Below are 25,864 nucleotides of genomic sequence, written 5' to 3' on the forward strand. Positions count from 1 at the left end.
CCTAATAGAATGTACCTAATAGTATATACCTAATAGAAAGTTCCTACTATAATGTACCTAATAGTATATACTAATAGAATGTACCTAATAGTATATACCTAATAGAATGTACCTAATAGAATGTACCTAATAGTATATACTAATAGAATGTACCTAATAGAATGTACCTAATAGAATGTCCCTAATAGTATATACTAATAGAATGTACCTAATAGAATGTACCTAATATAATGTCCCTAATAGAATGTACCTAATAGAATGTACCTAATATTATATACCTAATAGAATGTACCTAATAGAATGTACCTAATAGAATGTACCTAATAGAATGTCCCTAATATTATATACTAATAGAATGTACCTAATAGAATGTACCTAATAGAATGTCCCTAATAGAATGTACCTAATAGAATGTACCTAATAGTATATACTAATAGAATGTACCTAATATAATGTACCTAATAGAATGTACCTAATAGTATACACTAATAGAATGTACCTAATAGAATGTACCTAATATTATATACCTAATATAATGTACCTAATAGAATGTACCTAATATAATGTACCTAATAGAATGTCCCTAATAGAATGTACCGAATAGAATGTGCCTAATAGTATATACTAATAGAATGTACCTAATATAATGTCCCTAATAGAATGTACCTAATAGAATGTCCCTAATAGAATGTACCTAATAGAATGTACCTAATAGTATATACTAATAGAATGTACCTAATAGAATGTACCTAATATTACATACCTAATAGTATATACCTAATAGAATGTACCTAATAGAATGTACCTAATAGAATGTCCCTAATAGAATGTACCGAATAGAATGTACCTAATAGTATATACTAATAGAATGTATCTAATAGAATGTACCTAATAGAATGTCCCTAATAGAATGTACCTAATAGAATGTCCCTAATAGAATGTACCTAATAGAATGTACCGAATAGAATGTCCCTAATATAATGTCCCTAATAGAATGTACCTAATAGAATGTACCTAATAGAATGTCCCTAATATAATGTACCTAATAGAATGTACCTAATAGTATATACTAATAGAATGTACCTAATAGAATGTACCTAATATTATATACCTAATATAATGTACCTAATAGAATGTACCTAATAGAATGTACCTAATAGTATATACTAATAGAATGTACCTAATATGATATACCTAATACAATATACCTAATATAATGTACCAAATAGAATGTACCTAATAGAATGTACCTAATAGTATATACTAATAGAATGTACCTAATAGAATGTACCTAATAGAATGTCCCTAATAGAATGTACATAATAGAATGTACCTAATATAATGTACCTAATAGAATGTACCGAATAGAATGTACCTAATAGTATATACTAATAGAATGTACCAAATAGAATGTCCCTAATAGAATGTACCTAATAGAATGCCCCTAATAGAATGTACCTGATAGTATATACTAATAGAATGTACCTAATAGAATGTACCTAATAGTATAAACTAATAGAATGTACCTAATAGAATGTCCCTAATAGAATGTACCTAATAGAATGTACCTAATATTATATACCTAATAGAATGTACCTTATAGAATGTACCTAATAGAATGTACCTAATAGAATGTACCTAATAGAATGTCCCTAATATTATATACCTAATAGAATGTACCTAATAGAATGTACCTAATAGAATGTACCTAATAGAATGTACCTAATAGAAAGTACCTAATATAATGTACCTAATAGAAAGTACCTAATAGAATGTACCTAATATAATGTACCTAATAGATTGTACCTAATAGTATATACATAATAGAATGTACCTAATAGTATGTACCTAATATAATGTACCTAATAGTATATACCTAATAGAATGTACCTAATAGTATATACCTAATAGAATGTACCTAATAGAATGTACCTAATAGTATATACCTAATAGGAAGTTCCTACTATAATGTACCTAATAGTATATACTAATAGAATGTACCTAATAGTATATACCTAATAGAATGTACCTAATAGAATGTACCTAATAGTATATACTAATAGAATGTACCTAATAGAATGTACCTAATAGAATGTCCCTAATAGTATATACTAATAGAATGTACCTAATAGAATGTACCTAATAGAATGTCCCTAATAGAATGTACCTAATAGAATGTACCTAATATTATATACCTAATAGAATGTACCTAATAGAATGTACCTAATAGAATGTACCTAATAGAATGTCCCTAATATTATATACTAATTGAATGTACCTAATAGAATGTACCTAATAGAATGTCCCTAATAGAATGTACCTAATAGAATGTACCTAATAGTATATACTAATAGAATGTACCTAATATAATGTACCTAATATTATATACCTAATATAATGTACCTAATAGAAAGTACCTAATAGAATGTACCTAATATAATGTACCTAATAGATTGTACCTAATAGTATATACATAATAGAATGTACCTAATAGAATGTACCTAATATAATGTACCTAATAGTATATACCTAATAGAATGTACCTAATAGTATATACCTAATAGAATGTACCTAATAGAATGGACCTAATAGAATGTACCTAATAGAATGTACCTAATAGAATGTCCCTAATAGAATGTACCTAATAGAATGTACCTAATATTATATACCTAATAGAATGTACCTAATAGAATGTACCTAATAGAATGTACCTAATATAATGTCCCTAATATTATATACTAATAGAATGTACCTAATAGAATGTACCTAATAGAATGTCCCTAATAGAATGTACCTAATAGAATGTAACTAATATTATATACCTAATAGAATGTACCGAATAGAATGTCCCTAATAGAATGTACCTAATATTATATACCTAATATAATGTACATAATATAATGTACCTAATAGAATGTACCTAATAGAATGTACCTAATATTATATACCTAATAGAATGTACCGAATATAATGTACCTAATAGAATGTACCTAATAGTATATACTAATAGAATGTACCTAATATATTGTACCTAATATTATATACCTAATATAATGTACCTAATAGAATGTACCTAATGGAATATACCTAATAGAATGTACCTAATAGAATGTCACTAATAGAATGTCCCTAATAGAATGTACCTAATATTATATACCTAATAGAATGTACCTAATAGAATGTACCTAATAGAATGTACCTAATAGAATGTACCTAATAGAATGTACCGAATATAATGTACCTAATAGAATGTACCTAATAGTATATACTAATAGAATGTACCTAATAGAATGTACCTAATATTATATACCTAATATAATGTACCTAATAGAATGTACCTAATAGAATGTACCTAATAGAATGTACCTAATATTATATACCTAATAGAATGTACCGAATATAATGTACCTAATAGAATGTACCTAATAGTATATACTAATAGAATGTACCTAATAGAATGTACCTAATATTATATACCTAATATAATGTACCTAATAGAATGTACCTAATATAATGTACCTAATAGAATGTCCCTAATAGAATGTACCGAATAGAATGTGCCTAATAGTATATACTAATAGAATGTACCTAAGAGAATGTACCTAATAGAATGTCCCTAATAGAATGTACCTAATAGAATGTACCTAATAGTATATACTAATAGAATGTACCTAATAGAATGTACCTAATATTACATACCTAATAGTATATACCTAATAGAATGTACCTAATAGAATGTACCTAATAGAATGTCCCTAATAGAATGTACCTAATAGAATGTACCTAATAGAATGTCCCTAATAGAATGTACCTAATAGAATGTCCCTAATAGAATGTACCTAATAGAATGTACCGAATAGAATGTCCCTAATATAATGTCCCTAATAGAATGTACCTAATAGAATGTACCTAATAGAATGTCCCTAATATAATGTACCTAATAGAATGTACCTAATAGTATATACTAATAGAATGTACCTAATAGAATGTACCTAATATTATATACCTAATATAATGTACCTAATAGAATGTACCTAATAGAATGTACCTAATAGTATATACTAATAGAATGTACCTAATATGATATACCTAATACAATATACCTAATATAATGTACCAAATAGAATGTACCTAATAGAATGTACCTAATAGTATATACTAATAGAATGTACCTAATAGAATGTACCTAATAGAATGTCCCTAATAGAATGTACATAATAGAATGTACCGAATAGAATGTACCTAATAGTATATACTAATAGAATGTACCTAATAGAATGTACCTAAATGAATGTCCCTAATAGAATGTACCTAATAGAATGTACCTAATAGTATATACTAATAGAATGTACCTAATATGATATACCTAATACAATATACCTAATATAATGTACCAAATAGAATGTACCTAATAGAATGTACCTAATAGTATATACTAATAGAATGTACCTAATAGAATGTACCTAATAGAATGTCCCTAATAGAATGTACATAATAGAATGTACCGAATAGAATGTACCTAATAGTATATACTAATAGAATGTACCTAATAGAATGTACCTAAATGAATGTCCCTAATAGAATGTACCTAATAGAATGTACCTAATAGTATATACTAATAGAATGTACCTAATAGAATGTACCTGATAGAATGTATTTAATGGAATGTACCTAATTCTATGTACCTAATATTATATACCTCATAGAATGTACCTAATAGAATGTACCTAATAGCATGTACTTAATTGAATGTACTTAATATAATGTACCTAATAGAATGTACCTAATAGATTGTACCTAATAGTATATACCTAATAGAAAGTTCCTACTATAATGTACCTAATAGTATATACTAATAGAATGTACCTAATAGTATATACCTAATAGAATGTACCTAATAGAATGTACCTAATAGTATATACTAATAGAATGTACCTAATAGAATGTACCTAATAGAATGTCCCTAATAGAATGTACCTAATAGTATATACTAATAGAATGTACCTAATAGTATATACCTAATAGAATGTAACTAATAGAATGTCCCTAATAGAATGTACCTAATAGTATATACTAATAGAATGTCCCTATTAGAATGTACCTACTAGTATATACCTAATAGAATGTACCTACTAGTATATACCTAATAGAATGTACCTAATAGAATGTACCTAATAGTATATACTAATAGAATGTACCTAATATAATGGTCCTAATAGAATGTCCCAAATAGAATGTACCTAATAGAATGTACCTAATAGTATATACTAATGGAATGCACCTAATAGAATGTACCTAATATAATGTACCTAATAGAATGTAGCTAAAAGAATGTACCTAATAGAATGGACCTAATAGAATGTACCTAATAGAATGTACCTAATAGAATGTCCCTAATATTATATACTTATAGAATGTACCTAATAGAATGTACCTAATAGAATGTCCCTAATAGAATGTCCCTAATAGAATGTACCTAATAGAATGTACCTAATAGTATATACTAATAGAATGCACCTAATAGAATGTACCTAATAGTATGTACCTAATATTATATACCTAATAGAATGTACCTAATAGAATGTACCTAATATAATGTACCTAATAGAATGTCCCTAATATTATATACTAATAGAATGTACCTAATAGAATGTACCTAATAGAATGTCCCTAATAGAATGTACCTAATAGAATGTACCTAATAGAATGTCCTTAATATAATGTACCTAATAGAATGTACCTAATAGTATATACTAATAGAATGTACCTAATAGAATGTACCTAATATTATATACCTAATATAATGTACCTAATAGAATGTACCTAATATAATGTACCTAATAGTATATACCTAATAGAATGTACCTAATAGTATATACCTAATAGAATGTACCTAATAGAATGGACCTAATAGAATGTACCTAATAGAATGTACCTAATAGTATATACCTAATAGAATGTACCTAATAGAATGTACCTGATAGAATGTACGTAGTGGAATGTACCTAATTCTATGTACCTAATATTATATACCTCATAGAATGTACCTAATAGAATGTACCTAATAACATGTACTTAATTGAATGTACTTAATATAATGTACCTAATAGAATGTCCCTAATATAATGTACCTAATAGAATGTACCTAATAGTATATACTAATAGAATGTACCTAATAGAATGTACCTAATAGAATGTCCCTAATATAATGTACCTAATAGTATATACTATTATAATGTACCTAATAGAATGTACCTAATAGTATATACCTAATAGAATGTACCTAATAGTATATACCTAATAGAATGTAACTAATAGAATGTCCCTAATAGATTGTACCTAATAGTATATACTAATAGAATGTCCCTAATAGAATGTACCTAATAGTATATACTAATAGAATGTACCTAATATAATGGTCCTAATAGAATGACCTAATAGAATGTACCTAATAGTATATACTAATAGAATGCACCTAATAGAATGTACCTGATAGAATGTACGTAGTGGAATGTACCTAATTCTATGTACCTAATATTATATACCTCATAGAATGTACCTAATAGAATGTACCTAATAACATGTACTTAATTGAATGTACTTAATATAATGTACCTAATAGAATGTCCCTAATATAATGTACCTAATAGAATGTACCTAATAGTATATACTAATAGAATGTACCTAATAGAATGTACCTAATAGAATGTCCCTAATAGAATGTACCTAATAGTATATACTATTATAATGTACCTAATAGAATGTACCTAATAGTATATACCTAATAGAATGTAACTAATAGAATGTCCCTAATAGATTGTACCTAATAGTATATACTAATAGAATGTCCCTAATAGAATGTACCTAATAGTATATACTAATAGAATGTACCTACTATAATGGTCCTAATAGAATGTCCCTAATAGAATGTACCTAATAGTATATACTAATAGAATGCACCTAATAGAATGTACCTAATAGTATGTACCTAATATTATATACCTCATAGAATTTACCTAATAGAATGTACCTAATAGAATGTACCTAATAGAATGTACCTAATAGTATATACCTAATAGAATGTACCTAATAGAATGTACCTAATAGTATATACCTAGTAGAAAGTTCCTACTATAATGTACCTAATAGTATATACTAATAGAATGTACCTAATAGTATATACCTAATAGAATGTACCTAATAGAATGTACCTAATAGTATATACTAATAGAATGTACCTAATAGAATGTACCTAATAGAATGTCCCTAATAGTATATACTAATAGAATGTACCTAATAGAATGTACCTAATAGAATGTCCCTAATAGAATGTACCTAATAGAATGTACCTAATATTATATACCTAATAGAATGTACCTAATAGAATGTACCTAATAGAATGTACCTAATAGAATGTCCCTAATATTATATACTAATAGAATGTACCTAATAGAATGTACCTAATAGAATGTCCCTAATAGAATGTACCTAATAGAATGTACCTAATAGTATATACTAATAGAATGTACCTAATAGAATGTACCTGATAGAATGTATTTAATGGAATGTACCTAATTCTATGTACCTAATATTATATACCTCATAGAATGTACCTAATAGAATGTACCTAATAGCATGTACTTAATTGAATGTACTTAATATAATGTACCTAATAGAATGTACCTAATAGATTGTACCTAATAGTATATACCTAATAGAAAGTTCCTACTATAATGTACCTAATAGTATATACTAATAGAATGTACCTAATAGTATATACCTAACAGAATGTACCTAATAGAATGTACCTAATAGTATATACTAATAGAATGTACCTAATAGAATGTACCTAATAGAATGTCCCTAATAGAATGTACCTAATAGTATATACTAATAGAATGTACCTAATAGAATGTACCTAATATAATGTACCTAATAGATTGTACCTAATAGTATATACATAATAGAATGTACCTAATAGAATGTACCTAATATAATGTACGTAATAGTATATACCTAATAGAATGTACCTAATAGTATATACCTAATAGAATGTACCTAATAGAATGTACCTAATAGTATATACCTAATAGAAAGTTCCTACTATAATGTACCTAATAGAATATACTTATAGAATGTACCTAATAGTATATACCTAATAGAATGTACCTAATAGAATGTACCTAATAGTATATACTAATAGAATGTACCTAATATGATATACCTAATACAATATACCTAATATAATGTACCAAATAGAATGTACCTAATAGAATGTACCTAATAGTATATACTAATAGAATGTACCTAATAGAATGTACCTAATAGAATGTCCCTAATAGAATGTACATAATAGAATGTACCTAATATAATGTACCTAATAGAATGTACCGAATAGAATGTACCTAATAGTATATACTAATAGAATGTACCTAATAGAATGTCCCTAATAGAATGTACCTAATAGAATGCCCCTAATATAATGTACCTAATAGTATATACTAATAGAATGTACCTAATAGAATGTCCCTAATAGAATGTACCTAATAGAATGCCCCTAATATAATGTACCTAATAGTATATACTAATAGAATGTACCTAATAGAATGTACCTAATAGTATAAACTAATAGAATGTACCTAATAGAATGTCCCTAATAGAATGTACCTAATAGAATGTACCTAATATTATATACCTAATAGAATGTACCTTATAGAATGTACCTAATAGAATGTACCTAATAGAATGTACCTAATAGAATGTCCCTAATATTATATACCTAATAGAATGTACCTAATAGAATGTACCTAATAGAATGTACCTAATAGAATGTACCTAATAGAAAGTACCTAATATAATGTACCTAATAGAAAGTACCTAATAGAATGTACCTAATATAATGTACCTAATAGATTGTACCTAATAGTATATACATAATAGAATGTACCTAATAGAATGTACCTAATATAATGTACCTAATAGTATATACCTAATAGAATGTACCTAATAGAATGTACCTAATAGTATATACCTAGTAGAAAGTTCCTACTATAATGTACCTAATAGTATATACTAATAGAATGTACCTAATAGTATATACCTAATAGAATGTACCTAATAGAATGTACCTAATAGAATGTCCCTAATAGTATATACTAATAGAATGTACCTAATAGAATGTACCTAATAGAATGTCCCTAATAGAATGTACCTAATAGAATGTACCTAATATTATATACCTAATAGAATGTACCTAATAGAATGTACCTAATAGAATGTACCTAATAGAATGTCCCTAATATTATATACTAATAGAATGTGCCTAATAGAATGTACCTAATAGAATGTCCCTAATAGAATGTACCTAATAGAATGTACCTAATAGTATATACTAATAGAATGTACCTAATAGAATGTACCTGATAGAATGTATTTAATGGAATGTACCTAATTCTATGTACCTAATATTATATACCTCATAGAATGTACCTAATAGAATGTACCTAATAGCATGTACTTAATTGAATGTACTTAATATAATGTACCTAATAGAATGTACCTAATAGATTGTACCTAATAGTATATACCTAATAGAAAGTTCCTACTATAATGTACCTAATAGTATATACTAATAGAATGTACCTAATAGTATATACCTAATAGAATGTACCTAATAGAATGTACCTAATAGTATATACTAATAGAATGTACCTAATAGAATGTACCTAATAGAATGTCCCTAATAGAATGTACCTAATAGTATATACTAATAGAATGTACCTAATAGTATATACCTAATAGAATGTAACTAATAGAATGTCCCTAATAGAATGTACCTAATAGTATATACTAATAGAATGTCCCTATTAGAATGTACCTACTAGTATATACCTAATAGAATGTACCTACTAGTATATACCTAATAGAATGTACCTAATAGAATGTACCTAATAGTATATACTAATAGAATGTACCTAATATAATGGTCCTAATAGAATGTCCCAAATAGAATGTACCTAATAGAATGTACCTAATAGTATATACTAATGGAATGCACCTAATAGAATGTACCTAATATAATGTACCTAATAGAATGTAGCTAAAAGAATGGACCTAATAGAATGGACCTAATAGAATGTACCTAATAGAATGTACCTAATAGAATGTCCCTAATATTATATACTTATAGAATGTACCTAATAGAATGTACCTAATAGAATGTCCCTAATAGAATGTCCCTAATAGAATGTACCTAATAGAATGTACCTAATAGTATATACTAATAGAATGCACCTAATAGAATGTACCTAATAGTATGTACCTAATATTATATACCTAATAGAATGTACCTAATAGAATGTACCTAATATAATGTACCTAATAGAATGTCCCTAATATTATATACTAATAGAATGTACCTAATAGAATGTACCTAATAGAATGTCCCTAATAGAATGTACCTAATAGAATGTACCTAATAGAATGTCCCTAATATAATGTACCTAATAGAATGTACCTAATAGTATATACTAATAGAATGTACCTAATAGAATGTACCTAATATTATATACCTAATATAATGTACCTAATAGAATGTACCTAATATAATGTACCTAATAGTATATACCTAATAGAATGTACCTAATAGTATATACCTAATAGAATGTACCTAATAGAATGGACCTAATAGAATGTACCTAATAGAATGTACCTAATAGAATGTACCTAATATAATGTACCTAATAGAATGTCCCTAATATTATATACTAATAGAATGTACCTAATAGAATGTACCTAATAGAATGTCCCTAATAGAATGTACCTAATAGAATGTACCTAATAGAATGTCCCTAATATAATGTACCTAATAGAATGTACCTAATAGTATATACTAATAGAATGTACCTAATAGAATGTACCTAATAGTATATACCTAATATAATGTACCTAATAGAATGTACCTAATATAATGTACCTAATAGTATATACCTAATAGAATGTACCTAATAGTATATACCTAATAGAATGTACCTAATAGAATGTACCTAATAGTATATACCTAATAGAATGTACCTAATAGTATATACCTAATAGAATGTACCTAATAGAATGTACCTGATAGAATGTACGTAGTGGAATGTACCTAATTCTATGTACCTAATATTATATACCTCATAGAATGTACCTAATAGAATGTACCTAATAACATGTACTTAATTGAATGTACTTAATATAATGTACCTAATAGAATGTCCCTAATATAATGTACCTAATAGAATGTACCTAATAGTATATACTAATAGAATGTACCTAATAGAATGTACCTAATAGAATGTCCCTAATAGAATGTACCTAATAGTATATACTATTATAATGTACCTAATAGAATGTACCTAATAGTATATACCTAATAGAATGTACCTAATAGTATATACCTAATAGAATGTAACTAATAGAATGTCCCTAATAGATTGTACCTAATAGTATATACTAATAGAATGTCCCTAATAGAATGTACCTAATAGTATATACTAATAGAATGTACCTAATATAATGGTCCTAATAGAATGACCCTAATAGAATGTACCTAATAGTATATACTAATAGAATGCACCTAATAGAATGTACCTGATAGAATGTACGTAGTGGAATGTACCTAATTCTATGTACCTAATATTATATACCTCATAGAATGTACCTAATAGAATGTACCTAATAACATGTACTTAATTGAATGTACTTAATATAATGTACCTAATAGAATGTCCCTAATATAATGTACCTAATAGAATGTACCTAATAGTATATACTAATAGAATGTACCTAATAGAATGTACCTAATAGAATGTCCCTAATAGAATGTACCTAATAGTATATACTATTATAATGTACCTAATAGAATGTACCTAATAGTATATACCTAATAGAATGTACCTAATAGTATATACCTAATAGAATGTAACTAATAGAATGTCCCTAATAGATTGTACCTAATAGTATATACTAATAGAATGTCCCTAATAGAATGTACCTAATAGTATATACTAATAGAATGTACCTAATATAATGGTCCTAATAGAATGTCCCTAATAGAATGTACCTAATAGTATATACTAATAGAATGCACCTAATAGAATGTACCTAATAGTATGTACCTAATATTATATACCTCATAGAATTTACCTAATATAATGTACCTAATAGAATGTACCTAATAGAATGTACCTAATAGTATATACCTAATAGAATGTACCTAATAGAATGTACCTAATAGTATATACCTAGTAGAAAGTTCCTACTATAATGTACCTAATAGAATGTACCTAATAGAATGTACCTAATAGTATATACCTAATAGAATGTACCTAATAGAATGTACCTAATAGTATATACTAATAGAATGTACCTAATAGAATGTACCTAATAGAATGTCCCTAATAGTATATACTAATAGAATGTACCTAATAGAATGTACCTAATAGAATGTCCCTAATAGAATGTACCTAATAGAATGTACCTAATATTATATACCTAATAGAATGTACCTAATAGAATGTACCTAATAGAATGTACCTAATAGAATGTCCCTAATATTATATACTAATAGAATGTACCTAATAGAATGTACCTAATAGAATGTCCCTAATAGAATGTACCTAATAGAATGTACCTAATAGTATATACTAATAGAATGTACCTAATAGAATGTACCTGATAGAATGTATTTAATGGAATGTACCTAATTCTATGTACCTAATATTATATACCTCATAGAATGTACCTAATAGAATGTACCTAATAGCATGTACTTAATTGAATGTACTTAATATAATGTACCTAATAGAATGTACCTAATAGATTGTACCTAATAGTATATACCTAATAGAAAGTTCCTACTATAATGTACCTAATAGTATATACTAATAGAATGTACCTAATAGTATATACCTAATAGAATGTACCTAATAGAATGTACCTAATAGTATATACTAATAGAATGTACCTAATAGAATGTACCTAATAGAATGTCCCTAATAGAATGTACCTAATAGTATATACTAATAGAATGTACCTAATAGTATATACCTAATAGAATGTAACTAATAGAATGTCCCTAATAGAATGTACCTAATAGTATATACTAATAGAATGTCCCTATTAGAATGTACCTACTAGTATATACCTAATAGAATGTACCTACTAGTATATACCTAATAGAATGTACCTAATAGAATGTACCTAATAGTATATACTAATAGAATGTACCTAATATAATGGTCCTAATAGAATGTCCCAAATAGAATGTACCTAATAGAATGTACCTAATAGTATATACTAATGGAATGCACCTAATAGAATGTACCTAATATAATGTACCTAATAGAATGTAGCTAAAAGAATGTACCTAATAGAATGGACCTAATAGAATGTACCTAATAGAATGTACCTAATAGAATGTCCCTAATATTATATACTTATAGAATGTACCTAATAGAATGTACCTAATAGAATGTCCCTAATAGAATGTCCCTAATAGATTGTACCTAATATTATATACCTAATAGAATGTACCTAATAGAATGTACCTAATATAATGTACCTAATAGTATATACTAATAGAATGCACCTAATAGAATGTACCTAATAGTATGTACCTAATATTATATACCTAATAGAATGTACCTAATAGAATGTACCTAATATAATGTACCTAATAGAATGTCCCTAATATTATATACTAATAGAATGTACCTAATAGAATGTACCTAATAGAATGTCCCTAATAGAATGTACCTAATAGAATGTACCTAATAGAATGTCCCTAATATAATGTACCTAATAGAATGTACCTAATAGTATATACTAATAGAATGTACCTAATAGAATGTACCTAATATTATATACCTAATATAATGTACCTAATAGAATGTACCTAATATAATGTACCTAATAGTATATACCTAATAGAATGTACCTAATAGTATATACCTAATAGAATGTACCTAATAGAATGGACCTAATAGAATGTACCTAATAGAATGTACCTAATAGTATATACCTAATAGAATGTACCTAATAGAATGTACCTGATAGAAATGTACGTAGTGGAATGTACCTAATTCTATGTACCTAATATTATATACCTCATAGAATGTACCTAATAGAATGTACCTAATAACATGTACTTAATTGAATGTACTTAATATAATGTACCTAATAGAATGTCCCTAATATAATGTACCTAATAGAATGTACCTAATAGTATATACTAATAGAATGTACCTAATAGAATGTACCTAATAGAATGTCCCTAATAGAATGTACCTAATAGTATATACTATTATAATGTACCTAATAGAATGTACCTAATAGTATATACCTAATAGAATGTACCTAATAGTATATACCTAATAGAATGTAACTAATAGAATGTCCCTAATAGATTGTACCTAATAGTATATACTAATAGAATGTCCCTAATAGAATGTACCTAATAGTATATACTAATAGAATGTACCTAATATAATGGTCCTAATAGAATGACCCTAATAGAATGTACCTAATAGTATATACTAATAGAATGCACCTAATAGAATGTACCTGATAGAATGTACGTAGTGGAATGTACCTAATTCTATGTACCTAATATTATATACCTCATAGAATGTACCTAATAGAATGTACCTAATAACATGTACTTAATTGAATGTACTTAATATAATGTACCTAATAGAATGTCCCTAATATAATGTACCTAATAGAATGTACCTAATAGTATATACTAATAGAATGTACCTAATAGAATGTACCTAATAGAATGTCCCTAATAGAATGTACCTAATAGTATATACTATTATAATGTACCTAATAGAATGTACCTAATAGTATATACCTAATAGAATGTACCTAATAGTATATACCTAATAGAATGTAACTAATAGAATGTCCCTAATAGATTGTACCTAATAGTATATACTAATAGAATGTCCCTAATAGAATGTACCTAATAGTATATACTAATAGAATGTACCTAATATAATGGTCCTAATAGAATGTCCCTAATAGAATGTACCTAATAGTATATACTAATAGAATGCACCTAATAGAATGTACCTAATAGTATGTACCTAATATTATATACCTCATAGAATTTACCTAATAGAATGTACCTAATAGAATGTACCTAATAGAATGTACCTAATAGAATATACCTAATAGAATGTACCTAATATTATGTACCTAATAGTATGTACCTAATATTATACACCTAATAGAATGTACCTGGTCTATGTCTCTCTGACTCTGATCTCTGTCTCTCTGACTCTGATCTCTGTCTCTCTGACTCTGATCTCTGACTCTGACTCTTATCTCTGACTCTGGTCTGTGTGTGTGTGTGTGTGTGTGTGTGTGTGTGTGTGTGTGTGTGTGTGTGTGTGTGTGTGTGTGTGTGTGTGTGTGTGTGTGTGTGTGTGTGTGTGTGTGTGTGTGTGTGTGTGTGTTTGGTATCTCTCTCTCTGACCCTGTGCCTGTCCCTGTGTTCAGTAGATGGAGGTTGGAGTGATTGGTCTAATTGGTCTGAGTGCGGAGTGGACTGTTCCATGTGGCGCAGTAGAGAGTGTACCCAGCCCTCGCCTGGCACCGGGGGAAAAGACTGCCAGGGCATCGACCTCCAGTCACTCAACTGTACCAGCCAACAGTGTCTACAGAGTGAGTATTAACCATATTTCCTGAATCTAGACGCACATGGACACACACACACACACACACACACACACACACACACACACACACACACACACACACACACACACACACACACACACACACACACAGACACACACAAAATCTCTAACTTCCACTGTTTTTCCACTCTTCACCTTTCCCTCTCTCTCTGTGTGTGTGTGTGTGTGTGTGTGTGTGTGTGTGTGTGTGTGTGTGTGTGTGTGTGTGTGTGTGTGTGTGTGTGTGTGTGTGTGTGTGTGTGTGTGTGTGTGTGTGTGTGCGTGCGTGCGTGTGTGTGTGTGTGCGTGTGCGTGATGTTCCATTGTAGAACAGCCATGTCTGATGTTTGATGCTCCCTGAGTTGTTAATTCCATTAAACTCCTCCAGTGTTTAGTTATGACTCGGGCCTGTTACAGTGAGCGTGTTCCCGCCACACCGGCAGTCATGAGTCATGATGGCAGTCAAATTACATGTGATCGTTTAGTTCTTCAAATGAAGCACATTAAGTGGCTTTCCAATGGGTGTAGAGCCGAACTGGCAGCGTGGGAGTTTCAAGTTTGGGGAAGTTCATTTTCACCATTAAAATGCACTTTTATAATAAAATTATTACATGTATAATCGCATTTGCTGTCACTTTTGAGAATGGTGTTTTTTCCACGATAATTGATTGTAGCCTACTGCAGTGTGCACATTGTTGCGCTTGTATTTGTAAAGAAATAGCCTAATAGTTTATCAACATTTTAAGCTAAACGTTCTGATCTGTTCAGTCAGCCACATTGCGTAAAACAGTTTTTTTGATTCTAGTAGTTGTATTAATTTTACGGATCTATTGCTGTCCCAGACTATGTTTGGAATATTTCTTTTTTCATAGAATAGGTCAACTTTTGTACTATGGGGCATAGTAGATTGACATAGGCTAGTGCTTTTGCTGTTCGTTAGGCCTACTCATCTTCTTGGCTGACGAAAAGTAAATGTGAACAGTTCTTCCAATATCTTCAATATGTGTAGTTGCATCCTCAACGTGTCTGTCTTCACGTGTGAGAAGGACCTGATCATGTGAAGGGCATTGGCTAATAAGAATTGAGATATCAGAGAGAGATATGTGATGAGAGGTGCTTCACTAAGCCGGGAAGAAGATAATTAATATTATATTCAGTCCAAGGTCACAATGCCCACTGGCTGCAAAAGGCCTGGATTTTTTTAGGGGGCATTTTTGGCCACACAACAAGGATGCTGCCCGGGAAATGCGAGGCATTATCAAGTACTTGTCAAATTGTGAATGAGAGACTGATGAAGTGTGTGCAGCCTGCGCAAAAAAACTACACAAAGCAGAGCTCATGCCTTTCATGAGACTTTTTTTCAAATCATCATTAGTCTCATCATGCAGCCTTAGAATATATTCAAAATCAAAACATATAGCCCAACATTTGTAGAACAACTAAAGTCACATAAATAACTAAATTAAGCTTATAATAGTTCCTACATTTGAAAGCTGAAGTTTACATACACTTAGGTTGGAGTCATTAAAACTCGTTTTCAACCACTCCATATATTTCTTGTTAACAAACTATCGTTTTGGCAAGTCGGTTAGGACATCTACTTTGTGCATACAAATTTTTTTGCCAACAATTGTTTGCAGACAGATTATTTCACTTATAATTCACTGTATCCCAATTCCAGTGGGTTAGAAGTGTACATACAATAAGATGACTGTGCCTTTAAACAGCTTGGAAAATTCCAGAAAATGATTTCATGGCTTTAGAAGCTTCTGATAGCCTAATCGACACCATTTGAGTCAATTGGAGGTGTACCTGCGGATGTATTTCAAGGCCTACCTTCAAACTCAGTCTTTGTTTGACATCATGGGAAAATCAAAAGAAATCAGCCAAGACCTCAGAAAGAAATTGCAGACCTCCACAAGTCTGGTTCATACTTGGGAGCAATTTCCAAATGCCTTTTCTTAATATCGTGTTTCTTTAGACCTGTCTAAAATAAATAATGGATTTATTGTGAAGTTGTCAGCTACATTGCATGGATTTATTCGACTTTTTACAAAGGTCTGCATCAGTGGCTTGTAGTCAAGGGCTGCACACAGTCAGTCAGCCATGAGCTGAAAGGCAGATTGACTGAAAAGGGATAGAACCCCAGTGTTTACTTCAGATCAGAGCAGGGACTGTTACAGAACCCCAGTGTTTAACGCAGATCAAACAGGGACTGTTATAGAACCCCAGTGTTTAACGCAGATCAAACAGGGACTGTTACAGAACCCTAGTGTTTACTGCAGATCAGAGCAGGGACTGTTACAGAAGCCCAGTGTTTAACACAGATCAGAGCAGGGACTGTTATAGAACCCAAGTGTTTAACACAGATCAGAGCAGGGACTGTTATAGAACCCCAGTGTTTACTTCAGATCAGAGCAGGGACTGTTATAGAAGCCCAGTGTTTAACGCAGATCAGAGCAGGGACTGTTACAGAAGCCCAGTGTTTACTTCAGATCAGAGCAGGGACTGTTACAGAATCCCAGTGTTTACTTCAGATCAGAGCAGGGACTGTTATAGAACCCCAGTGTTTAACGCAGATCAGAGCAGGGACTGTTATAGAACCCCAGTGTTTAACGCAGATAAAACAGGGACTGTTATAGAAACCCAGTGTTTAACGCAGATCAAACAGGGACTGTTACAGAACCCCAGTGTTTACTGCAGATCAGAGCAGGGACTGTTACAGAAGCCCAGTGTTTAACGCAGATCAGAGCAGGGACTGTTATAGAACCCCAGTGTTTACTTCAGATCAGAGCAGGGACTGTTACAGAACCCCAGTGTTTACTGCAGATCAGAGCAGGGACTGTTATAGAAGCCCAGTGTTTAACGCAGATCAGAGCAGGGACTGTTATAGAACCCCAGTGTTTAACACAGATCAAACAGGGACTGTTATAGAACCCCAGTGTTTACTGCAGATCAAAGCAGGGACTGTTATAGAAGCTCAGTGTTTAACGGAGATCAGAGCAGGGACTGTTATAGAACCCCAGTGTTTGACGCAGATAAGAGCAGGGACTGTTATAGAACATCAGTGTTTAACGCAGATCAGAGCAGGGACTGTTATATAACCCCTGTGTTTACTTCAGATCAGAGCAGGGACTATTACAGAACCCCAGTGTTTAACGCCGATCAAACAGGGATTGTTACAGAACCCCAGTGTTTAACGCAGATCAAAGCAGGGACTGGTATAGAACCCCAGTGTTTACTGCAGATCAAAGCAGGGACTGTTATAGAACCCCAGTGTTTAACGCAGATCAGAGCAGGGACTGTTACAGAACCCCAGTGTTTACTGCAGATCAAAGCAGGGACTGTTATAGAACCCCAGTGTTTACTGCAGATCAAAGCAGGGACTGTTATAGAACCCCAGTGTTCACTGCAGATCAAGCAGGGACTGTTACAGAATCCCAGTGTTTAACGGAGATCAAAGCAGGGACTGTTATAGAACCCCCTTGTTTAACGCAGATCAAAGCAGGGACTGTTATTATTTCCATTCGCGTCTCAATACCAAATAACACCTTATTCCCTACTTAGTGCACTACACTGTAAATCATTGATAGCTTAAATCACAGTGTTAAAACATTTTGGGTTAAATCGACAGAGTGATATGTTCCATGGCGATATTGCGGATAACTGAAGTTGATTCGGACAGAGTACTTTTAACTCCGTTAATAGTTACAAGTGACAGGTAGTTACATCCATGGAGCTATCCACCAATGATGGAAGGATCTCATTGTCATATTTCCTAGGATGCTCTGATGTAGGTTCATTATTAAACTTGTTTGTTTTTACATTGATTGTTTTTTATCTTACATAAGAAACATGAAAAATAAAATAAAAATACTGCTGTCTAAGGCTTGTTAGGGCTAGGGGTTCCTGCTGACTAAAGCTTGTTAGGGCTAGGGGTTCCTGCTGTCTCAAGCTTGTTAGGGCTAGGGGTTCCTGCTGTCTAAAGCTTGTTAGGGCTAGGGGTTCCTGCTGTCTAAAGCTTGTTAGGGCTAGGGGTTCCTGCTGTCTAAAGCTTGTTAGGGCTAGGGGTTCCTGCTGTCTAAAGCTTGTTGGGGCTAGGGGTTCCTGCTGTCTAAAGCTTGTTAGGGCTAGGGGGTCCTGCTGTCTAAGGCTTGTTAGGGCTAGGGGTTCCTGCTGTCTAAGGCTTGTTAGGGCTAGGGGGTCCTGCTGTCTAAAGCTTGTTAGGGCTAGGGGTTCCTGCTGTCTAAAGCTTGTTAGGGCTAGGGGTTCCTGCTGTCTAAAGCTTGTTGGGGCTAGGGGTTCCTGCTGTCTAAAGCTTGTTAGGGCTAGAGGTTCCTGCTGTCTAAAGCTTGTTAGGGCTAGGGATTCCTGCTGTCTAAAGCTTGTTGGGGCTAGGGGTTCCTGCTGTCTAAAGCTTGTTAGGGCTAGGGGTTCCTGCTTTCTAAAGCTTGTTAGGGCTAGGGTTTCCGCTAATATTTAACTTTCATATATTCACAAGTGCAATACACCAAATTAAAGCTTAACTTCTTGTTAATTACCCATCGTGTCCGATTTCAAAAAGGCTTTATAGCGAAAGCACACCATATGATCATGTTAGGTCAGAGCCTCGTCACAAAAACACATACAGCCATTTTCCAGCCAAAGAGAGGAGTCACAAAAAGCAGAAATAGAGATAAAATATCTCACTAACCTTTGATGATCTTCATCAGATGGCACTCATAGGACTTCATGTTATGCAATACATGTGTGTTTTGTTTGATAAAGTTCATATTTATATCCAAAATCTCAGTTTACATTGGCGCATTATTTTCAGTAATGTTGTGCCTCGAAAACATCCGACGAATTTGCAGAGAGCCACATCAATTTACAGAAATGCTTATCATAAACTTTCATAAAAGATACAAGTATTATGCACAGAATAATAGATATACTTCTCCTTAATGCAACCGCTGTGTCAGATTTCAAAAATGCTTTACGGAAAAAGCAAACCATGCAATAATCTGAGTTCGGCGCTCAGACACAAAAACAAGTCATACTGATACCCGTCATATTGTGCAGTCAGTAAAAGTCAGAAATAGCATTATAAATATTCGCTTACCTTTGATGATCTTCATCAGAATGCACTTCCATGTTTGTTTTGTCCATCATTTATGTCCAAATACCTTTTGTTAGTGCGTTTAGTAAACAAATCCAAACTCATGAGGCGCAGGCAAGTCCAGGAGAAAGTTCAGAAAGTTATATTACAATTTGTAGAAACATGTCAAACGATGTATAGAATCAATCTTCAGGATGTTTTTAACATAAATGTTCAATAATGTTCCAACTGGAGAATTCCTTTGTCTTTAAAATTGCAATGGAACACAGGTCGCTCTCACTGCCACGTGCGTGATCAGCTCATGGCACTCTGCCAGACATCTGGTTGAAACAGCTCTCATTAGCCCCCACTTCACAGTAGAATCCTCAAACAAGGGTCTAAAGACTGTTGACATCTAGTGGAAGCCTTAGGAAGTGCAATATGACCCCATAGACACTGTGTATTCAATAGGCAATGAGTTGTAAAACTACAAACCTCAGATTTCCCCCTTCCTGGTTGGTTTTCACCTGCCATATGAATTCTGTTATACTCACAGACATCATTCAAACAGTTTTAGAAATGTCAGTGTTGTCTATCAAAATCCATATCTAAGAATAATATGCATATATTAGCTTCTGGGCCTGAGTAGCAGGCAGTTTACTCTGGGCACGCTTTTCATCCGAACGTGAAAATGCTGCTCCCTATCCCAAACAGGTTCTAAGTACACTGATCTTTGTGTAACCCATGCAACTGAATCTCCTATAGCCTCCTATAGCAAAGCTGTTGATGAGTCGGGTGGCGTTGATCTGTCCCAATCCAACTGACAGATGTTAAGGTCAATTCTGTGGCCCATTGGAGACTGGAGGCTCGCAAGACATAGGGGATCGGGGTGGAAGTCTGGCCACCCTACATCTAGCCAAGAAGATCCAATCCAGCAATCCCTTTCCCCGCTTGAGACGGACCTACCAGCCCCGGGAGTCAGCAGTATGTCCTGGGTGTATATAATCAGCCGGCGGCCACCCAGTGGCACCCTCCCCCACGGCCACCGCAGTTCAGCAAGTCGCTTTCCCATCATATTCCATCACTACCACCACCATCATTGTGGGCAGCTCGATGGTGAGAGATTTTGGCCTGCCTACGATCTGTGGACCGACCAAAGTCCACTGTCACCCTGGAGCCCGTCTCCACGATCTCTTGTCCCTCCTGGGGCTGGTAGTGTTCCAGTCCCAGCAACATCAAACTGTTTTAGAGACTGAAGGACAGGGTCTGGTAGTGCTCCAATCCCAGCAACATCAAACTGTTTTAGAGACTGACAGACAGGGTCTGGTAGGGCTCCAGTCCCAGCAACATCAAACTGTTTTAGAGACTGAAGGACAGGGTCTGGTAGTGCTCCAGTCCCAACATCAAACTGTTTTAGAGACTGACAGACAGGGTCTGGTAGTGCTCCAGTCCCAACAACATCAAACTGTTTAAGAGACTGACAGACAGGGTCTGGTAGTGCTCCAGTCCCAGCAACATCAAACTGTTTTAGAGACTGACGGACAGGGTCTGGTAGTGCTCCAGTCCCAACATCAAACTGTTTTAGAGACTGACAGATAGGGTCTAGCAGTGTTTCAGTACCAGCAACATCAAACTGTTTTAGAGACTGACAGACAGGGTCTGGTAGTGCTCCAGTCCCAGCAACATCAAACTGTTTTAGAGACTGACAGACAGGGTCTGGTAGTGCCCCAGTCACAGCAACATCATCTTGTTTTAGAGACTGACAGACAGGGTCTGGTAGGGCTCCAGTCCCAGCAACATCAAACTGTTTAGAGACTGAAGGACAGGGTCTGGTAGTGCTCCAGTCCCAACATCAAACCGTTTAAGAGACTGACAGACAGGGTCTGGTAGGGCTCCAGTCCCAGCAACATCAAACTGTTTTAGAGACTGAAGGATAGGGTCTGGCAGTGCTCCAGTCCCAACATCAAACTGTTTTAGAGACTGACAGCCAGGGTCTGGTAGTGCTCCCAGTCCCAACAACATCAAACTGTTTAAGAGACTGACAGACAGGGTCTAGCAGTGTTCCAGTCCTCCCTGTCAGAATAACCAACAGAGGACTTGGAAACCATATCATCTCCTTTGGAAATGGCACTATAGTTATTGTGAGTAACCTAAGTTGTGTTCCTTTAACTCCACCTTCTAGTGAGTTTATACTAAATGTAATCTCCTCCCATTCTGATTGATTGGAGACTGAACATGTGGAGAACGTCAATACATTGGTTGTTATTGGTTACCTCGATGCAGATGACCCAGTGGCCCACACTCATTGGCTTTTAAAATTTAGAGCAAGTAAAAACCCTCCTCCTGAATGACCTCATTACTGAGCACAAATTTGATTGGATGTTTCTCACCGAAACATGGTTGTCTTCAGACTGTAGTGCCCCCCCTACAGCTTTTCATAAGAAATTGACAGTTGTTTGGTAAAAACACTAGGATATATATACACATGTAGGTAGAGTCCATTCTCGGAAAAGGTGGGCGGGGGGACAGCCTCTATTTTTACTAAAGCTCTTCAGCTGTAAGGGCATTGTGTCTGGCAACGTTGGGTCTTTTGAGTGGGTCTATCTATATATATATCTATACTGTTTAAATGTCAGCCACCAGAGCTGGCTATAACACTGCCTCACTTTATTTACTGATTTATCTGAACTATTGTCTATTGTCCTTGAGAACTAGTATATATAACAAGGTAGTTAGAAAAGCCAGACGGGCTAATTTTCTAACTTCATCACAACTAATCTGAATAATTTGAGAGTGCTCTTCTCGACCGTTGATGGCCTGATAAATCCTAACCCCCTCAAACCTATGTGAACTTTGCGCCACATCGAAATGTGACGAGATTTTCGGCATATTTCAGAGAAAAGATAAGAACCAAAATAGGATGGTCAGTCAACCAAGACCTGATGAGAAGTTTGGTGATATGTACCCTAGCCTACCACGCAAAGGCGCTAAGGAGTTATTTTCCCTGGTTGCCACAGACATTCTCAGGAAAGTGACATCACAATTCAAGCCTTCTTCCTGCCTTCTCGATCCAATCCGTCACCTTCCAATCAACAACCTTCTTCAAAAACAGTTTTTAATTGCATATCTGAAGAGGTGCATGCTATTGTTAATCATTCCCTGTTCACAGGCACTTTCCCCACGGCACTAAAACTTCTATGGTGAAACTTCATCTGAAGAAAAGATTATTCAGATTTTATCTGCAATCTCCAACCTTCCATTCTTAAGCAAAATTCTGTGTGTATTTGTGTTGACTATGCTTATATGATAAACAGAGAGTAGCAGCAGCGTAAAGGAGGGGTTGGGGGGGGCACACAATACAATAGTCCGAGTAGCCATTTGGTTATCTGTTTCAGGAGTCTTATGGTTGAGGGGTAAAAAGTCTTTTTGGACTTTTTCGGACTTGGCACTCCGGTACAGCTTGCCATGCGGTAGGAGAGAGAGAGAACAGTCTATGGCTGGGGTGGCTGGGGTCTTTGACAATTTTTAGGGCCTTCCTCTGACACCGCCTGGTATAGAGGTCATGGATGGCAGGCAGCTTATCCTCAGCAATGTACTGGGCCGCACGCATTACCCTCTGTAGTGCCTTGCGGTCGGAGGCCGAGCAGTTGCCATACCAGGCAGTGATGCAACCGGTCAGGATGCACTCGATGGTGCAGCAGTAGAACTTTTTGAGAATCTGAGGACCCATGCCAAATCTTTTCAGTGTCCTGAGGGGGAATAGGCTTTGTCATACCCTCTTAATGACTGTCTTAGTATGTTTGGACCATGATAGTTTGATTGTGATGTGGACACCAAAGAACTTAAAGCTCTCAACGTGCTCCACTACAGCCCCGTTGATGAGAATGGGGACGTGCTCGGTGCTCCTTTTCCTGTAGTCCACAATCATCTCCTTAGTCTGGTTACATTGAGGGATAGGTTGTTATTCTGGCACCAATTGGCCAGGTCTTGTGTTATTGTGTTTTTGACTGTACGTTTGTTTATTCCATGTGTAACTCTGTGTTGTTGTTTCTGTCCCACTGCTTTACTTTATCTTGACCAGGTCACAGTTGTAAATTAGAACTTGTTCTCAACTAGCCTACCTGGTTAAATAAAGGTGAAATAAAAAATAGAGGTCTCTGTCTCCCTATAGGCTGTTTCGTTGGCGATCAGGCCTACCACTGTTATGTCATCTGCAAACTTAATGATGGTGTTGTAGTTGTGCCTGGCCATGCAGTTGTGGGTGAACAGGGAGTACAGGAGGGGACTGAGCATGCACCCCTGAGGGGCTCCAGTGTTGAGGATCAGAGTGGCAGATGTGTTGCTATCTACCCTCACCACCTGGGGGCGGCCTGTCAGGAAGTTCAGGATCCAGTTGCAGAGGGAGGTGTTTACTCCCAGGATCCTTAACTTAGTGATGAGCTTTGTGGGCACTATGGTGTTGAACGCTGAGCTGTAGTCAATGAACAGCATTCTCACGTAGGTGTTCCTTTTGTCCAGGTGGGAAAGGGCAGTGTGGAGTGCAATAGAGATTGCATCATCTGTGGATCTGTTTGGTGGGAATGCAAATTGGAGTGGGTTTAGGGTTTCTGTGATAATAGTGTTGATATGAGCCATTACCAGCCTTTCAATGCACTTCATGGCTATGGACGTGAGTGCTACGGGTCTGTAGTTATTTAGGCAGGTTGCCTTTGTGTTCTTGAGCGCAGGGACTATGGTGGTCTGCTTGAAACATTTTGGTATGACAGACTCAGTCAGGGAGAGGTTGAAAATGTCAGTGAAGACACCTGCCAGTTGGTCAGCGCATGCCTGGAGCACACATCCTGGTAATCCATCCCAGCAGCCTTGTGAATATGGACCTGTTTATAGGTCTTACTCACGTTGGCTACAGAGAGCGTGATCACACAGCCATCAGGAACAGCTGATGCTCTCATGCATGCCTCAATGTTGCTTGCCTCAAAGCGAGCATAGAAGTGATTTAGCTCGTCTGGTAAGCTCGTGTCACTGTACATGCACTATTGTAAAGTGCACTATTGTAAAGTGGCTG

At 33.8% G+C, this 25,864-nt stretch overlaps 1 protein-coding gene across 1 annotated transcript in view; it reads left to right on the plus strand.

Annotated features, from left to right (window-relative positions):
• The window catches only part of LOC135545392 (netrin receptor UNC5A-like), a 517,562-nt gene that overhangs the window by 286,367 nt on the left and 205,331 nt on the right, over positions 1–25,864 (plus strand). The window contains 1 exon segment of the mRNA XM_064972999.1: positions 15,544–15,708. Coding sequence (XP_064829071.1) covers positions 15,544–15,708 — 165 coding nt within the window.

Source organism: Oncorhynchus masou, chromosome 9 (genome assembly GCF_036934945.1).
Source record: "Oncorhynchus masou masou isolate Uvic2021 chromosome 9, UVic_Omas_1.1, whole genome shotgun sequence".
Taxonomy (NCBI): domain Eukaryota; kingdom Metazoa; phylum Chordata; class Actinopteri; order Salmoniformes; family Salmonidae; genus Oncorhynchus; species Oncorhynchus masou.